Below are 24,201 nucleotides of genomic sequence, written 5' to 3' on the forward strand. Positions count from 1 at the left end.
ATGAAGCAGCTGGTCTAACAGTAAATTACAGTATGAAGCAGCTGGTCTAACAGTAAATTACAGTATGAAGCAGCTGGTGGTTGGGTATAAAACCAATTCCAGAAAATGGGAGTCTTCGAGTATTTGCACTTTTTGGTAGTCCCTGAAAACAGTCACTGTTTGTTGATAGTTGCTGAAAATGGATACTGAGTCCAAAGGGTTAAAACTTGTCTTGAAGCATGGATCTTTTAAATTACTACACTGTCTATAGTTTGAACAGGGTACTAAACCATAGTCAACAATTATTCAGCCTTTGGTTTTAAATGACTATTTAAATGTTCATACATTTAAAGCCCACAAGTTGAGGTGGAAGTAATATTTCAATCTCCAAAAGAGGGGGGTTTGAAGTGTGCAATTAGAAAACCTTCTGGAAATGATCAGATCACTTTGTTAGCAGAAAACTCAAAGCCATTTTAAACAAAGAATTCTGGACATGGTTAGAAACCTGGAACAGAAAATGCTACAAATACTTGCACCAGACAGGATCTATAGTGTGTAAAAGTTAATGTGTTGGAATGATGACCTTTCATAGCATTAATAACTCATGGACCCAAAACTAGTTTCTTTCCAGTGTTTTTAAAATCTAAGCTTGTAGCTGAAAATTAAGCAGTAATAAAGGTAACTGACATGAAGTTTTCTACAATATTGTATCCTCTGGTACTTTTAAGAAGTGGCTTAATTCTGTATTCCTAACTAATGAGGATTCATTTATACCTCTGAACCGTAGGTTGGTGATCGCTGCTATGATGACGGCATGTATGATGCAGCCAAGTTGCTTTACAATAATGTTTCCAACTTTGCGCGTTTGGCTTCTACTCTGGTGCATCTCGGAGAGTACCAGGCTGCTGTAGACAGTGGTCGGAAAGCCAATAGCACCAGGACTTGGAAAGAGGTATGAGCTCTGGAAAATGTTTTAAAGCAAGCTTTACCCAGTTGCCTAGAACTTACTGGATTGGATTTTTTTGTAATCTGTTTTTTGTAAAGTTCATCCAAATTAACAGCTAATGAAATTCCATCTAAACTCTCCCACTTTGTGTGACCTCAAATCTTTTGATAACATTTTTAATCTCTTCAGGTCTGCTTTGCTTGTGTGGATGGACAAGAATTCCGTCTGGCCCAGATATGTGGGCTGCACATTGTCATCCATGCTGATGAGCTTGAAGAGCTGATTAGTTATTATCAGGTAATTCTACCTCAATAATGATTCACATCAACTATACCCTTAACTGCTGATGCACAGCCTATTGAATGTTAGCAAAACTAGTGTTGGACCACCAGGAGCAAACCCATTCTCTCTATAATGGGTACAACACAATATTGCTTCAGTATTCCACCCACATTTAATGTACTGCTTGACATTAGTGTGACCAAGTGAAAAAAATCATCAATCAGCAACTGATGTAAAGGGGTGAGGGGAGAAGAGTAAAAACTGCTGGGTGACTCATGCCACATTTACTCTAGGAAGATTGCAGTCATGTTGATTCAGTAAATGCAGGATCTTCCATGAAATACAGAATGCATTATGACAGGAAATGCATCCTGAACCCTTTGCAGAATTTACCAGTGCTGACAAAGTAGAATAACTCCTGGTTGATAAAACAAATTTGCATCCAAGGTAAATTTCCCAGTGCTAGTCCACAGCTGTGCATTGCTTAACTGACCAAACATGTTCTTTTGTCAGCATTGTCATCTACAAAATTGTACACAGAAATAGGAGCAGGCCATTTGACTTAAATCTGTTCTGTTCAATATGATTGGGGCAGATCTCTTATCAAATTCTGTTTTGCTGCCTTTTGACTTTCTTCTGATTGGGGGGGAACTTTCTCACCTCATTCCCATGTTGTGCTCTGGATCCTGAGACTAATTCCTAATTTTCTGTTCCTACAAGCCCAAATGAAGGCTCAAAGACCAGTTTTTTTTCCTCCACAGCCATTGGGCTCCTGAATGAACCCCACAACAGTAATTATAATGCTACTGTTGCTTGGTAATCATTGATTTCATTAAACGAGAATAGAGTTAAATGCATTTGTTACAAGATGCTGAGTATTGTGAGAAGGGTTTTTCTGCAAGCAAGCAAACATCTTTAGAGCCAATTAGGACCAAACAAATGTAGCATTATACAGTGGACTTCATTCTGCAGGTTGATGACTACAGGGAATTTGGTATCTCCATAATGAAGATTGAGGAAGCTTGATAATGGCAGTTGCTGGGAGAATTATCCTCTATTGGAGTCATCTATATTTGGCATAATCAAAGATCTGTAATAAATGTATTGTGCAACACAGAGAACAAAAAGAAAATCAATGTGTACAAGAAGACTCCTTAAATTAGTCTGAGTTTGTCATTGAGGAGTCTGATGGTGGAGGGGTAGCAGCTGTTCCTGAACCTAGTGTTGCAAGTCTTGCAGCACCTATGACCTCTTGCCTGATGGCAGTAGTGAGAACAAAGTGTGTGCTGGGTGGTGTGGGTCTGATGATTGCTGCTGCCTTCTGACAACGAAATTTTCTGTAGATGCACTCAATAGTGGGGAGGGTTTGTCTGTAATGTCCTGGGCTGTGTTGACTACCTGTTTGAAGGGCTTTGCGCTCAGGGGTATTGATGTCTCCATATCAGACCATGATGCAGCTGGTCAGCACACTTTCCACCACACCACTGTAGAAATTTGCCAGGGTTTCTGATGTAGTGTTAAACCCTTACAAACTCCTAACATGCTTTCTTGATGCCATTGGTGTGTTGAGTCCAGGAAAGATCCTCTGAGATGGTGACTCCCAAGACTTAGATTTGCTCACCCTCTCCACCTCTAATTCCCCCATTGATCACTGAATTGTATACCTCTGGCTTTCCTGAAGTCGACAATCACCTCCTTTAGTTCTGTTGACATTGAGTGCAAAATTGTTGTCAATGCACCGTTTAGCCAAGTTTTCAATCTCCATCCTGTAGGCTGACTCATCCCCTTCCTTTATAATAACCCACTACCATGGTATTGTTGGAAAATTTGAAGATGGTGTTATTGTTGTACCGAGCCATAGTCATTGGTATAAATTTTGTTGGATGGATGGCACTTGCTTTGAGTAGAATTCTCATTAGAATTTTTTCCACTAACAAAATGGTGGCAAGCAATGAGAGCAGCATTGACATTTCCTTTGTTCTGCCTACATCTATTTTCCAGCAGTCTTCGAAAATACTTCCTGATGTTAACTTTTTGTTTCTTCTAGGATAGAGGATACTTTGAAGAACTAATTGCCCTCTTGGAAGCAGCATTAGGCTTGGAGCGAGCTCACATGGGGATGTTTACAGAGCTGGCAATTCTCTACTCCAAATTTAAACCTCAGAAGATGCGAGAGCATTTGGAGCTGTTCTGGTCTAGAGTTAATATTCCAAAGGTATTAATACAATTGTTTATACATTGGAGACAATTTAAGGAAAAACTCATCAATTGGCACAACTTTAGGATGTGGGCACACTCTGCACTGTACCAGAGATCAAGATTGAACCCAGGTTGCTGGACCTGTACCACTGGAACTGCCCTGCAGGATATCTCTATGTAAAGCTGCAAGAGTTTACGTGTTGTGAATTTTATTTTCTCAACTCTAATCAAACTTGTACTAGTTTGTTGATCAGTTAATGAGCAGTTTGTAACCAGATGTTGTAGCTGGTGTTTTAATTTGGTTTAAAAAAAAACATTTTGATCTTGCTCGAAGTTGTTTATTTTTGAACCTTTTTTTTATGATCCCATTTGAGCCCAAACTTGTTTTGTAGGTTCTGCGAGCTGCTGAGCAAGCCCATCTGTGGGCTGAGCTGGTCTTTCTATATGATAAGTATGAAGAGTATGACAATGCTGTAATCACCATGATGAATCACCCCACAGATGCTTGGAAGGAAGGGCAGTACAAAGACATTATTGCAAAGGTATTTACAAATAATGCTGCAGTACACTGCCTTGCCCAGGGTGAAATGTTTTAACTATTTGTGGTTATTACATTATTTAACAATCCTTGGTGTCAAAAACCTTTAACTTTGATATGAGCATTCTTGCTATCCACTTGTCAATGGGAGACTAGTGCATATTAGCACTTGATGAGCAATGACCTCTTGAATTTTGTCCTCAGGTCGCCAATGTGGAGTTGTATTACAAAGCCCTACATTTCTACTTGGACTTCAAACCACTATTGATCAACGATCTCTTGGTGGTGTTGTCACCACGTCTTGACCATACCAGGGCAGTCACCTTTTTCAGCAAGGTGAGCCATTATTTCCAGTAAAGTCCATAACAAATTTTGTTCAAGATTGCTCCATTTTTGTCCCATATTATTGCATTGTCTGATTACAGGTGGACCAGTTGCCACTCATTAAGCCCTACTTGCGATCTGTTCAAAATCACAATAATAAATCTGTGAATGAGGCACTGAATAATCTGCTTACTGAAGAGGAAGATTACCAGGTACATCGTATACTATTATACAAGTTCAGGAAATATTTTAAAGCAAATTGTGATTCATTACCATATGACCTCATCTATCCTTCAAATGCAGCTATTCAGCTCAGTCACTCAATACCACTTGCTAGGATACCTACATCCAATTATTTATTTGTGAATAGTTTACTTGCCTACACAAAGAAAGGCCATCGAAATATTGAGACATGTCAAAATTTGGAGCGTAATCCCCACAGATAGTTTTACCATCTGAATTTCATTGGGTTTCTCTTCATGTTTCTGTACTTTGAGAAAAGGGCCCATGCCTGTTTGTCATTCAGTTCTAAACCTAGTTCATCTCTCATTCCAGTAAAATCCTTGCACTTTATGCACCATCTGACTACTGTAAAAGAACCAGTGCTGCAGCTGCAATCTAGCTTTCAGTTAAGTTTTGATTCCTCAGTATGAAAGCACTCTGAGCAGAGAATGATTTTGGAATTGCAACATTCAGAGTTCACAACTTGGGGCCAGATTTGTGTGTGTGTATGTATGTGTATTAGATATATAGATAGATCGATTGATCACGATCGATAGAGCTCATATATATTCTTCTTCTTTCTTTGGCTTGGCTTCGCGGACGAAGATTTATGGAGAGGGTAAAAGTCCACGTCAGCTGCAGGCTCGTTTGTGGCTGACAAGTCCGATGCGGGACAGGCAGACACGATTGCAGCGGTTGCAGGGGAAAATTGGTGGGTTGGGGTTGGGTGTTGGGTTTTTCCTCCTTTGCCTTTTGTCAGTGAGGTGGGCTCTGCGGTCTTCAAAGGAGGTTACTGCCTGCCAAACTGTAAGGTGCCAAGATGCACGGTTTGAGGCGATATCAGCCCACTGGCGGTGGTCAATGTGGCAGGCACCAAGAGATTTCTTTAGGCAGCCCTTGTACCTTTTCTTTGGTGCACCTCTGTCACGGTGGCCAGTGGAGAGCTCGCCATATAACACGATCTTGGGAAGGCGATGGTCCTCCATTCTGAAGACGTGACCCACCCAGCGCAGCTGGATCTTCAGCAGTGTGGACTCGATGCTGTCGACCTCTGCCATCTTGAGTACTTCGACGTTAGGGATGAAAGCGCTCCAATGAATGTTGAGGATGGAGCAGAGATAACGCTGGTGGAAGCGTTCTAGGAGCCGTAGGTGATGCCGGTAGAGGACCCATGATTCGGAGCCGAACAGGAGTGTGGGTATGACAACGGCTCTGTATACGCTTATCTTTGAGGTTTTTCAGTTGGTTGTTTTTCCAGACTCTTGTGTAGTCTTCCAAAGGCGCTATTTGCCTTGGCGAGTCTGTTGTCTATCTCATTGTCGATCCTTGCATCTGATGAAATGGTGCAGCCGAGATAGGTAAACTGGTTGACAGTTTTGAGTTTTGTGTGCCCGATGGAGATGTGGGGGGGCTGGTAGTCATGATGGGGAGCTGGCTGATGGAGGACCTCAGTTTTCTTCAGGCTGACTTCCAGGCCAAATATTTTGGCAGTTTCCGCAAAACAGGACGTCAAGCGCTGAAGAGCTGGCTCTGAATGGGCAACTAAAGCGGCATTGTCTGCAAAGAGTAGTTCACGGACAAGTTTCTCTTGTGTCTTGGTGTGAGCTTGCAGGTGCCTCAGATTGAAGAGACTGCCATCTGTGCGGTACTGTATATATATATATATATTGGATATCTAACTGGGCTTAAAAATATCCAAGATGTTTAACCAAATGAATAAAAAAATGTGCTTTAATGAGCAATGCTGCATGTATTTTTAAATTTATTTATAAGTGCAGTAAAAACAGATTCCAGCTATTGAAACCTGTGGTGCCCAAATATCAAACCAACCCCATAAGTTTTTTTGCAAGTGGGAGGAAACTGGAGCATTCAGAAAAACCCCAAGCAGGTCACGGGGAGAATGTACAAACTCCTTGCAGAGAATGCCAGATTTAAATTCTGGTCACCAGAATAGCATTGTGTTACCAGCTATGTGAACTGTGCTAGCCTAAATCTAAAATTTTTGCAGGGCCTTAGTTCCACACCACATTCTTGCTAGATATTTGATTATAGGAGCAAGTGTTCACACACACACACACACACACACACACACACATATATATATATATATATATATATATATAAACAAACTTGGTAACATTTTATCAGAGATTTGACTTGTTCTGATATGACTATACTGAATGTTTCTTCACAACTTGCAGGGTTTACGTACTTCCATTGATGCGTACGATAACTTTGACAACATTAGCCTTGCTCAGCGCCTAGAGAAGCATGAACTAATTGAATTTAGACGCATTGCTGCTTATCTCTACAAAGGTAACAATCGCTGGAAGCAGAGTGTGGAATTATGCAAAAAGGATCGTTTGTACAAGGCAAGGGACTGTCTAATTGTTCTGCACATGCTTTACTGAAAGTTGTCCTGTGGCTTTGAAACATGATTCTGGATATCAATGTTTTCTAGGATGCGATGCAATATGCAGCAGAATCGAAGGACACAGATCTCTCAGAGAAGCTATTGCAATGGTTCTTAGAAGAGGGCAAGCAAGAATGTTTTGCATCTTGTCTGTTCACGTGCTACGATTTATTACGGCCAGATGTGGTTCTTGAGTTGTCATGGAGGCATAATATAATGGACTTTGCAATGCCGTACTTTATTCAAGTTATGAGAGAATATCTCACCAAAGTGAGTAGGCTTTTAAAAATCTTGATTGTTGGAAATTTTTTCAATTCACCTTGTGACATTGGAAAGAAATTAATGTTATAGTTAAAATGTTCCATTTGAATCAAGTGCAAAGGGTTCAAATAGTAAACTGAGCAATTATCGGCCTGTAAGTTTGACGTCAGTAGCGGGCAAACTAATGCAAAATGTTCTTAGAAATGGTGTGTGTGTATAATGATCTGGATAGACATGGATTTGTGCATGGAAGGTAGTGTTTGATAAATCTTACTGAATTTTTTTTGAAGTGACCAGGAAAACTGACGAGGGTAAGGTGGTGGATGTTGTCTATATGGACTTCAGTAAGGCCTTTGGCAAGGTCCCACACAGGTGGTGAGTTAGGAAGGTTCAATCATTAGGTGTGAATATTGAAGTGGTAAAAATGGATTCAATAGTGGTTGGATGGAAGATGTCAGAATGGTGGTGAATAACTGTCAGGTTGGAGACCAGTTACTAGTGGTGCGCCTCAAGGATCTGTACTGGGTATGTTTGTTATATACATTAATGATCTCAATGGATGGTAAATTGGATTAGCAAGTATGCAGATGATATTAAGATAGATTGCAAGTTTTGGGTTGTTTTAGGGAAGAGCAAAGAAGGGCCTAAAGTTGAGGTTCTGGATTGGAGAAAAGCATATTTTGAAGGAATAAGAAGGGATTTGGGGAGTATTGAGTGGGACAGGATATTTTCAGGTAAGGATGTTAATGAAAAATGGAGGATATTCAAAAAAGAAATTTTGAGGGTACAGGGTAGTTATGTCCCAGTGTGGATCAAAGGAAAGGCTGGAAGTCATAGGGAGGCTTGGTTTTCGAGGAATATTGGAAATTTGGTTAGGAGAAAAAGGGAGGTGTACAAGAGGTATAAAGAGCAGGGAGCTGAGAAGTTGAAGGAGGACGACAAAGAGTGTAGAAGGAATCTTAAGAAAGAAATTAGAAAGGCCAAAAAAAGGCATGAAGAGGCTTTGGCTGACAGAGTAAAAATAAATCCAAAGGGTTTCTATAAGTACATTAAAAGTAAAAGATTAGTGAGAGATAAAATTGGACCCCTTGTAGATAGCGAGGGTAAGCTGAGTGAGAAGTCTGAGGAAATGGGGGAAATTTTGAATGATTTCTTTGCCTCGGTATTCACTAGGGGGAAAAAAATGTTGAACCAGTTGAAGTAAAGAAAAATAGTGGGGAGGTCATGAAGCATATAAGGATAACCGAGGAGGTAGTGATGGCTGTGTTAAAAAAGATAAAGGTGGATAAATCTCCCGGACCGGACAAAATATTCCCTAGGACACTCGGGGAGGCTAGTGGACAGTTAGTGGGGCCATTAACAGAGATATTTAGGATGTCACTGGCCACGGGGGTGGTGCCAAAGGATTGGAGGGTGGCGCATGTGGTTCCTCTGTTTAAGAAAGGGTCCAAATGCAAACCTGGGAATTATAGGCCTGTAAGCCTGACGTCTGTGGTGGGCAAGTTGATGGAAAGTGTTCTGAGGGATGCTATTTACAAATTTTTGGAGGTACAGGGATTGATAGGGAGTAATCAGCATGGTTTTGTCAGGGGTAGATCATGCTTGACAAACCTGATTGAGTTCTTCGAGGGGGTTACAAAAAAGGTTGATGAAGGGAAAGCTGTGGATGTTGTCTATTTGGACTTTAGTAAAGCTTTTGACAAAGTTCCCCACAGGAAGTTAGGGAAAAAAGGTGGAGGCATTAGGTATAAATAAAGAGGTAGTGCAATGGATTCAGCAGTGGTTGGATGGGAGGTGTCAGAGAGTAGTGGTAGATAATTGTTTGTCCAATTGGAGGCCGGTGACTAATGGAGTTCCTCAGAGTTCGGTCCTGGGTCCACTATTATTTGTTATATATATTAACGATCTGGATGTAGGGGTGGAGAATTGGATAAGCAAGTTTGCAGATGATACAAAGATTGGTGGTGTTGTGGACAGTGAGGTAGATTACCGTAGATTAAAAGGTGATTTAGGAAGGCTGGAGGTGTGGGCTGAGAAATGGCTGATGGAATTTAATACAGATAAATGTGAGGTGCTACATTTTGGAAAGGCAAATTTAAATAGGTCATATACATTGAATGGTAGACAATTGAGGAGTGCAGAGCAACAAAGGGATTTAGTTATGGTAAATAGTACCCTCAAGGCTGATACTCAGGTAGATGGTGTGGTGAAGAAAGCATTTGGAATGTTGGCCTTCATAAATCAGAGTATTGAATTCAAGAGTAGGGAGGTTATGGTGAAATTGTACAAGGCATTGGTGAGGCCAAATTTGGAGTACTGTGTCACCAAATTATAGGAAAGATATAAACAAAATGGAGAGAGTGCAGAGAAGGTTCACAAGAATGTTGACAGGATTTCAGGGTCTGAATTACAGGGAAAGGTTGTGCAGACTGGGGCTTTTTTCTCTGGAGCGTAGAAGATTGAGAGGGGACTTGATAGAGGTGTTTAAGATTTTAAAAGGGACAGAGTAAATGTGGATAAGCTTTTTCAATTAAGAAAGGGGGAGATTCAAACTAGAGGACATGGTTTAAGATTGAAGGGGGAAAATTATAAGGAGAACATGAGGGGAAATTTCTTTACGCAGAGGGTGGTGGGGGTGTGGAATGAGCTTCCGGCAGACGTGGTCGAGGTGGGATCTTTGGTTACATTTAAGGAAAGACTGGATCATTACATGGATAGGAGGGGACTAGAGGGGTATGGACTAGGTGCTGGTCAGTGGGACTAGGAGGGTGGGGATTTGCTACGGAATGGACTAGTAGGGCCGAACTGGCCTGTTCTATGCTGTTATATATGGTTATATGGTTTTGAAAAGCTTCATTACCTGAGAGATTTGGATAAATTAAAAGTGAGCTGAAAGTTGGCAAATGGAGTTTAATGCTGACAAATGAGGTTCCACATTTTGATAGGACTAGTCAAAATAGGACATGGTGAATGGTAAGGTGTTATAGAATGGAATTGAACAAGGAGATCTAGGAATAATGGTACACAATTCCTTGAAGGTGGAATCTCAGGTGGATAGGGTAGTGAAGAAGGCCTTTGGAATTCTGGCCTTTATAAATCAGAACATAGAGTATAAGAGTTGGGAGGTAATGTTAAAATTGTACAAGACACCAGTGAGGCCAAATTTGGAATATTGTGTTCTGTTCTGGTCACCAAATTATAGGAAGGATGTGAAGAAAATGGAGAGTACACAAAAGATTCACTAGAATGATACCTGGGTTTCAGCATCTAAGTTGTAGAGTTTTTTTTAAAGTTAGGTCTTTATTCCTTGGAGTGTAGAAGGCTGAGGGGGGGATTTGATAGAGGTCTTAAAATTTTGAGGGGGATAGATAGAGTAAATGTGGGTAGACTTTTTCCATTGAGGATGGGGGGAGATTCAAACTAGAGGACATGAGCTGAGAGTTAGGGGGCAAAAGTTTAGGTGTAACACGAGACAGATTCTCCACTCAGAGTGGTGTCTGTGTGAAACAAACTTCCAGTGGAAGCAGATACAATAAGACAAAAATTGGATAGCTATATGGATGGAAAGGGTATGGAGGGTTATGTGCTGGTCACTGGGACTAGGAGAGTGCAAGAGTTTCAGCATGGACTAGAAGGGCCATAATGGCCTGTTTGTGCTGTAATTGTTATATGGTTATGATGGCAAGTATTTTTTTGTGGAGCTTGTTAGATAAGGGTTTGGCAGATTTCAAAACGTTGAGGCTGAAGGTTCATTGGGTGCCATGGGCATGTGGGCTGAAAGGTCCTTTTACTGTAGCTAATTTTTAAATTATAAATTTAATTTAAATTTCCATTTGATGTTTAAATGCAGGTCTTTCTGGCAGCTTATTGAGCCTGCGCATTAGTTATGCACAGTGCCTTTTAACTTGAAGTTTGGAGTAATTCCAGATCTTTACATATCAGGATGAGTGCAAGTGAACTTGAGGATTTTCATTTGAGTGATCAATATTTTTAAAATCAATGTATGGCATTGGATATCTGGCAGCTTCCGTTAGTTGTGGAAATTTGCAATTTGGTCAAGGATCAGCTTTAGCGTTCAGATATGATTCCACACTTTGTACAGTTTGTATGTTGGCTGAAGGAGTAATGCAAAATAAACATTAAAACGTATTTGAAGAATAAATTAAGAACTTGGCTTTGTTTGCAAGAGTTGCAGTGGTAGATTAAACTTTATATTTCTAATCAAAGTTTCAGGAGTTTAAATATTTCAGGCTTACTCTAGATGAATGTTTCCAGCGAATTAAGAAGCTGCATTCCATTTTAGTGTTCACTTCTGCATGGGATTAGTTGCATGAAACTTTAATATAGAGTTGAAAATGGTCTTGCATCACAAAATGACAATGAAATCACCCAGATTACATTGTTCTGTGTAAAGGTTTAGAAAGTTCAGTTCTTCTAGTTAGAATGTGTCTTGGTCCAAGGCTTAGATTGTACACAGCTGAATTGCCTGCAAATTAGGATAATTTGATTTTTCACTGGGAACCAATGAGTGAAATGGAAACTAGAGCTTGAGGGCACAATTTAAAATTTAGACCTCTGGAATGAGTTAATCATTGTTTAGAACTTGCAATGGTCAACTGATGGATCAGTTCTTGGTTTTCACGTGTCAAATTTTTATTAACTAAAAGATATGGGGAAAAATAGCTAATTCAGATTATGATCTAATAGAATGGTGTGCAAGCTCAAGTTGAATCACCTGCTTTTCATTTTCAAACTTGGTGAGTCATATAGGTGTTTGAAGTTTGCTCAAAATAAAATTGAAGGCTACTCTGTACCCTTGTTACTTTGAAGTTGTATAATTATTCTGCATGGGTCTTGATTTTTCCTGTGATTTTTAATCTGTGCTTTTACTCTAGGTCTCAAGTTTCACCTCTGAATTTTCTTGCAGGTTGATGAATTAATGGAAAAGGTGACCATCTGCTTTTATGCTAATGTAGTTGGGCTCCCTCAGCCCATAGCCAGTAGCTGCTAAGGGTTTTTGTTGCTCTTGGAGGGAGATTTTTAACCTTGAATGCTCTGCAAATGTACTAACATGAAATGTTAAATTATTACCAGTTTTACAATTAACTGCTTGCAGTTTTTCTAACTAGAACATTTAGGTTCACTAACAATACAGATGTCCTGAAGTCTTGATTGTGAAACATAATGAAACGTTATTGTTTAAATAGTCCTTTCTCACCCTTTTCTATAACATGCATGCATCTGTCAGCTTTTTAAGACCAACTTGTCAGCCTGTTTTTTTTAAAAAAACTCACTGCCTCCACAATACTCTACCAATTATTTTCCAAGTCAACAAATCAATTGAGTCTAAATCTTTATATTAAATGTCACCTTTTTAAAACCAATGGGTTGCTTAAAAAAATTCCGTGTTAGTTATTTTAGCAAGTCTCTACAGGGAGAAATTTGCTGCTTTGCCAGTTCTGCCCCGCATCCCACATACAGGTGGTGAAGCAGACTGCAATTTACACACCACTTTTCTTTTCATCACCTGCCAGTAGGGGAAAAAAATGAGGAAAACTTTAGGCATTTGGTGGACCTTCATCTTTTGCAAGGTGTTCATAACACTTGTGTTGCATTATATTTGTTTTAACTGTTTTATTGTCTTCATGTGTCTTGTCTCTTGCCTTCCCTCATTTGGATAATCTAAACAAAATATTAGTTGTAAACTGCCAACACATTTATTGTAGACTAAACTTCTATTTTTCTTTGGTGGCTCTTGTGGATGTTCAATTCTTTGTACCTTGACTGTGTGCCTTGATGGGTTATTTTTAACTTTAGAAGCAAAAATAGTGACCAGTATATTTACGGGCTTTTTTTTTACATTACAGGTTGATAAACTTGATGCTTCAGATTGTTTAAGAAAAGATGAAGAACAAGTAACTGAACCAGCTCCACTAGTATTTGGTAAGTTTCCTTAGCCAAAATGAAAGCTAGCATGGATTAGATTCTGATCAACTGAAATCCAGTGAATGTAATATCTTGATCTCACTGGTCACAATTAGTCACTCCAATTCATTGCAATGAACTGAACAATTTTCAGCCTAATGCCTAAACTCTTTCTCTGATCACATTCCATGAGTTCCAGATTTGGAAACAAGAAATTTAATTCCTTTGTCATGTAGTGCTATAGACTCATTAAGTTTAATAATTTGACATTAAGCAGAATAAATTGGGACTATTGGGTGTGACTAGTGGCGGGTCTCCATGGGTCAAGATGATACTTGAGGTTTCATACCTCCAAGCTAAAGTAAAATATTTGCAGCTCCAACAGACACTATAATCCTCTGCTGGGTGGCATGAAGTGTTGAGGGAATTATTTGAACAGGAATATTCTAAATGAGGGATTTGGACACTCTTAAACCTCTAATTGTATTACTGTTGTTTTGAAAAACTAGTCACCAGATAACATTTGGCAGTAAGAGGACCGTAAAGTTGCCACTGCATTAGTGGAGATAACATGTTCCAACCCTTAATTTTATATCCACACATTTAGAACCATATAACATCACACCACAGAAAACAGGCCATTCAGCCCTTCTAGTCTGTGCCAAAACATCATTTTTCTAGTCCCACTGACCTGCACCTGTTCCATAACCCTCCAGACCTCTCCCATCCATGTATCTATCCAATTTATTCCTAAAACATCAGATAGCTGCTCATTCTACACTCTCACCACTGAGTGAAGTTCCCGCTAATTTTTCCTTTCACCCTAAAGCCACATCCTCTTGAATTTCTCTCCTAATCTAAATGGAAAGGGTCTACCTGCATTTACCTGCACATTAATTTTGTAAACCTCTATTAAATCTCCCTTCATTTTCCTACGGTCTAAGGAATAAAGTCATGACCTGTTTAATCTTTCCCTGAAACTCCTGAAGACCCAGCAACATTCTAGTAAATCTTCTCTGCACTCTTTCAATCTTACTGATATCCTTCCTGAAATATGGTGACTAGAACTGCACACAATACTCCAAATTTGGCCTTATCAGTGTCTTAAACAACCACACCATAACATCCCAACTCCTGTTCTCAATATTTTTGGCATCTTGGCCTTCATAAATTCTTTACAACCCTGTCGACCTGTGACACCACTTTCAGGGAATTGTGTATCTGTATTCTCCGATCCCTTTGTACCTCTGCGCTCAGTGTCCTACCGTTTACTGTTTATGTCCTTCCTTGGTTTGTCCATCCAAAATGCAACACCTTGGACTGTCTGCATTAAATTCCATCTGCCACCTTCTGGTCCATTTTTCCATTTGGTCTAGATCCCTTTTGAAAGCCTTCATCACTGTCCACAATACTTCCAATCTTAGTGTCATCAGCAAATTTGCTGATCTAATTTAACACATTATCAGACAACAAACAACAATGATCCCAGCACTGATCCCTGAGGCACACCACTAATCAGTCCTCCAGTCTGAGAACCACAGTCTTCTCCTATTCAGCCAATTTCAAATCTAGTTTACAAACTTTCTATGGATACTTGGTGTCTGAACCTTCTGAGCTAACCTCCCATGTGGGACCTTGTTAAAGACCAAAGTCCATGTAGACTGCATCCACAACCTTTCCTTCATCAATTTTGTTGGTAACTTCAAACAAAACTAATATTCGTTAACATGACCTACCACCCTCAAAGCCATGCTGACTGTCCTCATTGTATATTTGATCTCTCTCAAAACACCCTCCAATAATTTACCTACTGACGTCAGGCTCACTGGCCTAGAATTTTCTGGTTTACTTTTGGAGCCTTTTTTAAACAACTGAACAACACGAGCTAGCCTCCAGCACCTCACCTATGGCTAAGGACATTTTAAATATGCAATTTCTGCTAGTCTCCCTCAAGGTCTAAGGAAATATCATGTCTGGCCTGGGGATTTATCTACCTTTATTTGCTGAAAGGCAGCAAGCACCTCCTCTTAAATCTCTGTATATTCCATGTCACTACTGCTTGATTCCCTTCCTTCCTTGTAAGCTATGCCAGTTTCCTAAATAAATACTGATGCAAAAAAACTTATGATCTCCCCATCTCTTCATTTGTTCCTTGTTTTCTGTATCTGCTATATACCTCTTTACCAGATTATCAATGTTCCTTGAAATCCAAAGTTCCCTATGCCTTTTAACTTTGCCTTTAATCCTGACAGGAACATGCAAACTTTCCATTCTCAAAATTTCATCTTTGAAGGCCTTCCACTTACTGAACACATCCTTGCCAGCAACCAATTTATCCCAATCTGCTCTTCCTAGATTCTTGCCAATTTCCACAAAAATTGGCCTTTCTCCAATTTAGAATCTCAACTAAAGGACCAGACTTTTTCTTCTCCTTAATTAACATGAAACTAATGACATTATGGTCACTGGACCCAAAATGTTGGCCTACACATACTTCTGTCAGCTGGCCTGTCTAGCTCCCTAATAGGAGATCAAGCATTGCCCCCTCTCTTGTTGGTACCTCCATATATTGATTTAGTAAACTTCTCCTGAACACATTTGACAAACTCCAAGCCATCCAGCCCTTTTACAGCATGGGAGTCCCAGTCAATATGTTATCACAATTTTGTTTCTTGTATCGGTCTGCTATCTACAGATTTGCTCCCCCAATTCTCTGACTATTGGGTGGCCTATAATACAGCCCTATCAGTGTGGTCACACCATATGGCCTCTGTAGATAAGCCCTCTGGGATGAAATAGGCTGTTTGGCCCATTGAGTCTGCCCTGACATTGAATAATGAGCTGATCCATTTTCCGATTCAGCCCCACTGCTTGGCCTACTCCCCACAACCTTTGATGCCCTGGCTAATCAAGAACCTATCAATCTCTGCCTTAAACACACAACCACCTGTGGCAACAATTTCCACAGTTTCACCACCCTCTAGCTAAAGAAATTCCTCCACATCTGTTTTTAGTGGATGCCCTTCAATCCTAAAGTTATGCACTCTTGTCCTCTTCTTCCACCATGGGAAACTACCTTTCTATGTTTACTGTTCATGCTTTTCAAATTCAATGTTTCAATAGATTCCACCATATTCTCCTAAATTCTGTGTACGGGCTAAGAGCAGTCAAACTTGTGAACCTCCTCTGAACTCTCTCTAATGTCTGCACATCCTTTGTTAAATGAGGTCTCATCAGTGCCTTAAAGCCTCAACATCACATCTTTGGTTTTATATTCTATTCTTGAAATAAATGCCAGCATTACATTTGCCTTCACCACAGACTTGATCTACAAGTTTACCTTCAGGATGCCTTGTACGTGGACTCCTATGTCCCTTTGCATCTGGGAAATTTTGCATTTTCTCTCCATGTAGAAAATGATTTGCCTTTTTACTACTTAGACGAAATTGCACTTTTGACATTGTATTTCATTTGCCACTTCTCTGTTCATTCTCCTAATCAAAGTCCTTCTTCAGTCCCCCTGTTTCAACAACATTACATGCTCCTCCATTTGCCTTTGTACCATCTGCAAACTTGGCCACAAAGCCATTCATTCCATAATCTAAATCAGTGATGTACGAAATAAAAAGTGGCCTTAACACCAACCCCTGTGGAACTCAACAAGCCAACCAGTACATGATACCAGTACACTGCTTCCTGCCAATCCTCTACTCACTGTTTCCTATTTTACCATTGGATCTCATCTTGTTAAGTAGCCTCATGTGGGGCACCTTATCAAAGGCCTTTTGAAAATTCAAATGCACAAAATGCACTTAGCCTGTTTTTCACTTCCTCATAGAATTCCAATATGTTTAGAACATGGAACAATTACAGCCCATTAGCCCTTGATGTGCTGATCTAAATATTCCTTACAAAAAAACTAAACCCTTCCTATCTCCTAACCCTCTTCATTTCATCTATATGCCTGTCTAAGAGTCTTAAATGCCCTAATGTTTCAGCCTCCACCACCATCCCTGGAAAGGCATTTCAGGCACCCACAACACTATTTTTAAAAAATGGTGCCTCTGAGTTTCCCCTAAACTTTCCTTCCTTCATTTTTTACATGTCCTCTGGTGCTTGCTATTCCTGCCCTGGGGAAAAAGGTGCTGGCTGTCAACCCTCTAAGTCTCCTCTCATTCTTTGCTCCAAAGAAAATGTTCCAGCTCTACCAACTTTTCCTCCAGGCTTGTTTTCTAATCCAGGCAACATCCTGGTAAATCTCCTCTGCACCCTCTAGAGCAGTGGTTCTCAACCTTTTTCTTTCCACCCATGTACCACTAAGTATTCCCTGTGCCATAGGTGTTCTCTGAATAGTAAGGAATTGCTTAAGGTGGTATGTGGGTGGAAAGAAAAAGTTTAAAAACCACTTTTAATTGGACCTAATTGACTTGTTATGTGCACAGTTTCATAACTTCAAAGGAAATGGGCCAATGACAATTTTTTTCAAGCAAAATATTTCAGTAACAATTGGGTCAAGAGCAGTGATTCTCAACCTTCCCACTCACATAACACCTTAAGCAATCCCTTACTAATCACAGACCCCTGATGGCATAAGGATTACTTAGTGGTATGTGAGTCGAAAGAAAGGTTGAGAACCACTGCTCTATAGCTTCCATACCCTTCCCATAATGAGGTGACCAGAATTGGAGGAGCAGGCTCGATGGGCCATTTTTGGCCTACTCCTGTTCTGACTTCCTTTGAACAAGATTTTCTAAGTGTGGTCTCACCAGAGATTTGTGGAGCTGCAACATGGCACCTCGACTTTTGAGCTCAATCCCCCATTAATGAATCCCAGCATTTCATAGGCCTTAATTATCCTATCAACCTGCACAGCAACCTTGAGAGATGTATGGATTTGGACCTCAACAACCTTCTGTTCCTTCACACTTAAGTATCTGACCATTAACCCTGCACTCAGCCTTCAGATTTGACCTTCCAAAATGTATCACCTCAGACTTATTGAGTTTGACCTCCATCTGCCACTTTTCTGCCCCACTCTGCATCCTGTCTATATCCCTTTGCAGCCTCTGACAAACTTTAGCACTATTCATAACTCTTCTAACCTTCATATCATAGGCAAGTATGATGAGTTTGCCAATCTTTCAGCTTCATGAAAGTCATTTATAAAAATTACAAAGAGCAGGGTTTCCAGAATGGATCCCTGCAGAACTCAAGTTGCTTTTGCCTTTAGGCAAAATACTTTCTATCCTACTACTCTCTGCTTTCTCCATGAAACTTTTTATCCATAAAGGCATGGTTCCATGGATCTCATGTCTTTCCGAACAGGTCTCTCATGGGGAACCTTGTCAAATGCCTTTCTAAAATCCTTAGACCACATACCTCCCTACATCAATTTTTTTGTTTTTTTTAATGAGGTAACAATCAAGTTCGTGAGGCACGACCTTCCTTTCACAAAGCCATCCTGACTATCCCTGAGTAGACTGCTCTTACAAATCCTCAAAAATCCTATCCTTTCCTCTCCAAAAGTTTGCGCACTACTGACATAAGACTCAAGTCTATAATTCCCAGGATTCTCCTTCAACATCCTCCACATTACTTCTGTGCTTTCTCTGTGAATCTGTTCGCAATTTACTCTCCATAATTTCTGCCTCATCCTATTGTATTTAGCCCTTCCCCAGTTAAACACTTTCTCATTTGGTTTGCTTTTATTATTAAGAAACATTTTCTCTTGAGGAAACCTTGCTGGCTTTGACTTGTCATGTGCTGCCAAGTACTCTTGTCATTTCATCCTTAACAATTAACTCCAACATCTTCCCAACCACTGATGTTAGGCTAACCGGTCTATAATTTCCTTTCTACTGCCTCCCACTCTTAAATAGTAGGTTGACATTTGCAATTTTCCTGTCTTCTGGGATCATGCCAGAATCTATTGATTCCTGAAAGGTGATTACCAATGCCCCCAAAGCCTCTACAGTTACTTTCAGAATCTGAGGGTGCAATCCATCTGGTCTGGGAGAAATATCTGCCTTTCAACCATTCAGCTTTCTGAGCACCTTTCTTGAAATAGTAACTGCACTCACTTCCCTGATACCCTTGGACATCTGATACACTGCTAATATCTGTTACAGTGATGACTGATGGAAAATACTCATCTGGCTCCTCTGCTATCTTATCTCCCATAATTATTGCTCCAGCATCATTTCAGTTTACAATATTTACTCTCCCTTTTTTTACTCTTTATGTACTTGAAGCTTTTTGTGTCCCCTTTATTTCCTAGTCTACTTTCATACTTAATATTTCCCTCAAGTTTTTCTTAGATACCTTCTGCGAGTTTTTAAACAACTTCCCAACCATCCAGCTTCCCACTAATTTTTACTTCCTTGTATGCTCTGTATTTTGCTTTTACGTTGGCTTTGACTTCCCTTGCAAGGCACATTTGTGACAATTTTCCATTTGAATATTTCCTTTTTTTGGTATGTTTTTATCTTGTACTTTCCTCGTTTCCTACTGTCCTCCCTACTAATGCCCCCTTCCAATCTACTTTGGCTAGTTGTTCTAAACATAGAAAACATAGAAGATAGGAGCAGGAGTAGGTCATTCGACCCTTCGAGCCTGCTCCGCCATTCAACGAGATCATGGCTGATGTTAAAGTTCAGTACCCTGTCCCCGCCTTCTCTCCGTAACCTTTAATACCCTTATACTGAAGAAATAGATCTAATTCCCTCTTAAATATATTTAATGAACCTGCCTCTACTGCCCTCTGTGGCAATGAATTCCACAGATTCACCACCCTCTGGGTAAAGAAATTCCTCCTCATCTCGGTCCTAAATGGTTTGCCTATTATCCTCAAACCATGGCCCCGGGTTCTGGATTTTCCCATCATTGGAAACATCCCATCTGCATCCATTCTGTCCAGTCCTGCCAGAATTTTATGTCTCTATGAAATCCCCTCTCAATCTTCTAAACTCCAGCGAGTACAATCCCAATTTGCGCAATCTTTCCTCATAAGACATTCCTGCCATTCCATGTATCAGCCTGGTGAATCGCCTCTGCACTCCCTCCATTGCAAGAACATCCTTAGATAAGGTGACCAAAACTGCACACAATACTCCAGGTGGGGTCTCACCAAGGCCCTGTACAGCTGCAGTAAGGTATCCTTGTTCCTATACTCAAGCCCTCTTGATATGAAGGCCAACGTACCATTTGCCTTTTTAACCGCCTGCTGTACCTGCATGCTCGCCTTCAGAGACTGATGTACAAGTACCCCTAGGTCTCTCTGCACTTCCCCATCTCTTAATCTATTGCCATTCAAATAGTAATCTGCCCTCCGGTTTGTATTACCAAAGTGGATAACCTCACATTTATCCACATTGTAGTGCATTTGCCATGTATCTGCCCAGTCTCTCAATTTATCCAAATCACACTGGAGCTTCCTGACCCCCTCTTCCGTGCACACAACCCCTCCTAGCTTAGTGTCATCTGCAAATTTGGAGATATTACATCCAATCCCCTCATCCAGATCATTAATGTAAATTGTGAACAGCTGGGGTCCCAGTACAGATCCCTGTGGCACCCCACTGGTCACCGCCTGCCACTCAGAAAATGAGCCATTTATCCCAACTCTCTGTCTTCTACCTGCCAGCCAGTTTTCAATCCACATCAATACTTTGCCCCCAATCCCATGAGCCTTGATTTTGGAAGCCAGTCATTTATGCGGGACCTTATCGAAGGCCTTTTGGAAGTCCAGGTACACCACATCCACTGGCTCTCCCCCATCTATTTTACCTGTCACCATCTCAAAGAATTCCAATAGATTTGTCAAGCACGATTTACCTTTTGTAAATCCATGTTGACTCCGTCTGATTCCTTCTCTGCTAGTCATATGCTCCGCTATTACATCCTTAATAATGGATTCCATCATTTTGCCCATCACTGATGTAAGGCTCACCGGCCTATAATTCCCCGCTTTTTCTCTACCCCATTTTTAAATATTGAGGTAACATTAGCTACCCTCCAATCCATGGGTACTGATCCTGAGTCTATCGAGTTCTGGAAAATAATTCTTAAAGCATCTGCTATCTGAGTGGCCACTCCCTTAAGTACCCTAGGATGTAGATTATAATGGCCCTTGGGATTTATCTGCCTTCAATCCCATCAATTTCCCCAAGACCATGTCCTTAGAGATACTGATTTCTTTCAGTTCCTCCCTTGCATTAGTCTCTGTTTCCCAACATCCTTGGGAAGTTATTTGTATCCTCTCTTGTAAAAACAGAACTAAAGTAAGAATTTAATTGGTCTGGCATTTCCTTATTCCCCATTATATATTCCCCTGATTCCGACTGCAATTGTAATTCTTATTGCACTATGAACCATATCAGCCAATATATTTACAGATGCATCTCTTTAAGTATTCACAGTGACATTTTCTCTTTTTTTCCCCCATCCCTCCCTTCCCCCCTTCTCACCCCCCTCCAAAAACAGTAGATATTGGACATATAAAATACAATAAAACAATATCTTTATACAAAAGGAATACAAACAAAAAAGACATCATCTACTTATCACATTAAATTTGATAGTGTTTTTCTTATCATTTTAGGTGGTGGTGGTCCGAGGCCTGCTCTTTCTGTTATGTTCCATATATGGTTCCCAGGTTTTTTCAATCATTGTAACTTTGTCTTTTAAATTGTGATTTTTTTTCCCTCCAATGGGATACACTTAAACTTGGTTATATATTCCATTAATGTTTATAGTCACATGGTCCAACGTGGCCATCTTGTATCTTTATTTTCACTTCTTTTCCACCTCTTCAGCACCTCCATCCCCTTTTTTTCCATTACTGTTTAAGTTTTCCTTTTTAATCTCAATATATGACAACGCATTTAAGGCATGAAATACCCCAACAATCCCCACAAGCAATAACCCTTTAACCACAAATGAACCTCCCCTCCTTGGATTGCCTCCTGTCCCTTGACGGCAACCACAACTCCCTTTTCCATTCAGTTTGCGAACTTACAAGTGTCAACCCGATTTCGCAGTGACCATTATTCTTCCACTCCCAGCCCCCCCATAACACTATTTTCCTATACTTATAACAAAGCTCTTTTTTTCCTTCTTCCCTTTCTCTTATCCATCTTTAAATCTTTATATATACATCTTTATATTTTTACATATTTTTGCATATTTTCTTGCTGGTCATCCTTCTTGTCACTCCTCTCCTTCAAATGTTCAGCAAATTCTTGGGCTTTCTTTGGGTCTGAGAAGAGTCTATTCTGTTCCCCAGGAATAAATACTTTGTGTACTGCTGGATATCTTAATATAAAGTTATACCCTTCCATAAGATTTGTTTTCGCCGTGTTGAATTCCTTCCTCTTCTTTAAAAGTTTGAAGCTAATGTCCAGGTAAAAAAAAATATTTTTTGTCCCTTGAAGCTAATGTCTGGGTAAGAAAATATTTTTGGTCCCTTGTATTCCAATGGCTTATTGTCTTCTCTAACCTTCTTTCTTGCCTGCTCCAGTGTGTTTTCTCTTGTCGTATATCTTAGAAATTTTATCATTATGGATTTTGGTTTTTGATGTGGTGGCGGTTTCAGTACTAGTGCTCTATCTGCTCTTTCGATTTCTATTTCTTCATGTGTATCTGTCATTCCCAGCACCTACGGGATCCATCCTTTTATAAATTCCTTCATATTTGATCCTTTCAGGCCCACTATTTGTTGTTTCGCCTACTGTCGTCAATCTTGTGCCCCTCCTACAACCAAGTTTCACCAATGGCCACAATGTCATAATTCCCCATGCTAATGCATGCACTAAGCTCGCCTGCCTTTCCTACAATATTTGCACTGAAATAAATAACTGACTTTCAAACTGCCCCTAAACTCTCATTCCACCTTAAGCAATAACTATGCCATAACTGCTGTGATTAGTAAGGGATTGCTTAAGGTGGTATGTGAGTGGGAAGGGAAGGTTGAGAGCAACTACTTTAGACCCAATTTTTACTGAAATACTTTGCTTGAGAAAAATTATCTTTGACCCATTTTTTTTGGGAATTGTGAAATCGTTCACTAAAAATTAGATATGATTAAAACAGTGTTTTTCAACCTTTCTCTTTTCACTCGCATAATACCTTAAGCAATCCCTTACTAATCAGAGCACATGGTATAGGGATTACTTAAGGTGGAATGTGAGGTGGTGGGGGGGTTGGGAGGGGTGGCAGTTTGAAAACCACTGAAATAGGTGAACCAAAACATTTCTACCACATAGAACCTGTTAACTTCTAACATTGCAAACAATTATCACATGGTTTTTTCCCTCCCCCACTCACCTATATGCTTTGCCACTCTAGTTCCCATTCCCCCGAAAGTCTAGTTTAAACCCCCCATAGTAGCACTAGCAAACCTTCCTGCAAGGATATTAGTCTCTCTCCAGTTCAGATGTGAAGCATCCTTTTGGAATGGGTCCCACCTCCCCTGGAAAAGAGCCCAATGATGAAGAAATGTGAAGAGGTCCCTCCTGGACCAAATCTTTAGCCACATGTAAATCTGCATCATCTTCCTATTTATAATCTCACTAGCACGTGGTATGGGTAGCAGTCCTGAGATCACAACCCTGGAGGTCCTGTCCTTCAACAGCACCTAACTCCCTGAATTCTCTTTTCAGGATCTCCTCACCCTTCCTACCTATGTCATTGGTCCCTATGTGGACCACAACATCTGGCTGCTTACCCTCCCTCCTGAGAATGCTGTGAACTCTATATGTGATGGTTTGTACTTTGGCACCATGGAGGCAACATACCATCTGAAAATCTTGATACGTTCCATGGAACCTCTTTGTCTCCTAACAATGGAATTCCCTATCACTGCAGCTTGTCTCTTCTCCTCTCTTCCCTTAGCCACCCGACCAGACTCCATGCCAGAGACCTGATGTCAGTGGCTTGTCCATGGTAGGTTGTCTCAACAGCATCCAAAATGGTATACTAGTTATTGAGAGGAATGGCCACAGTAGTCCCTGCATTGATTATCTGTTCCCTTTCCCTCTCCTGACTGTCACCTAGCTACTTTCCTTCTGCTTCCTAATTGTGATAGCATCCTGTAACTCCTGACTGTCACTCCCC

At 40.3% G+C, this 24,201-nt stretch overlaps 1 protein-coding gene across 4 annotated transcripts in view; it reads left to right on the plus strand.

Annotated features, from left to right (window-relative positions):
• The window catches only part of cltcl1 (clathrin, heavy chain-like 1), a 93,956-nt gene that overhangs the window by 64,802 nt on the left and 4,953 nt on the right, over positions 1-24,201 (plus strand). For 2 of the 4 annotated variants that reach the window (XM_069932616.1, XM_069932617.1), the window contains exons 23-32: positions 767-931; positions 1,115-1,222; positions 3,255-3,422; positions 3,799-3,948; positions 4,149-4,280; positions 4,370-4,480; positions 6,692-6,862; positions 6,952-7,173; positions 12,092-12,112; positions 13,032-13,107. In XM_069932616.1, the coding sequence (XP_069788717.1) occupies positions 767-931; positions 1,115-1,222; positions 3,255-3,422; positions 3,799-3,948; positions 4,149-4,280; positions 4,370-4,480; positions 6,692-6,862; positions 6,952-7,173; positions 12,092-12,112; positions 13,032-13,107 (1,324 nt within the window). Of the gene's footprint in view, positions 1-766; positions 932-1,114; positions 1,223-3,254; positions 3,423-3,798; positions 3,949-4,148; positions 4,281-4,369; positions 4,481-6,691; positions 6,863-6,951; positions 7,174-12,059; positions 12,113-13,031; positions 13,113-24,201 lie in introns of those variants that run through there. The other 2 variants (XM_069932619.1, XM_069932618.1) reach the window with 2 other exon arrangements.

Source organism: Narcine bancroftii, chromosome 4 (assembly GCF_036971445.1).
Source record: "Narcine bancroftii isolate sNarBan1 chromosome 4, sNarBan1.hap1, whole genome shotgun sequence".
Lineage (NCBI taxonomy): Eukaryota > Metazoa > Chordata > Chondrichthyes > Torpediniformes > Narcinidae > Narcine > Narcine bancroftii.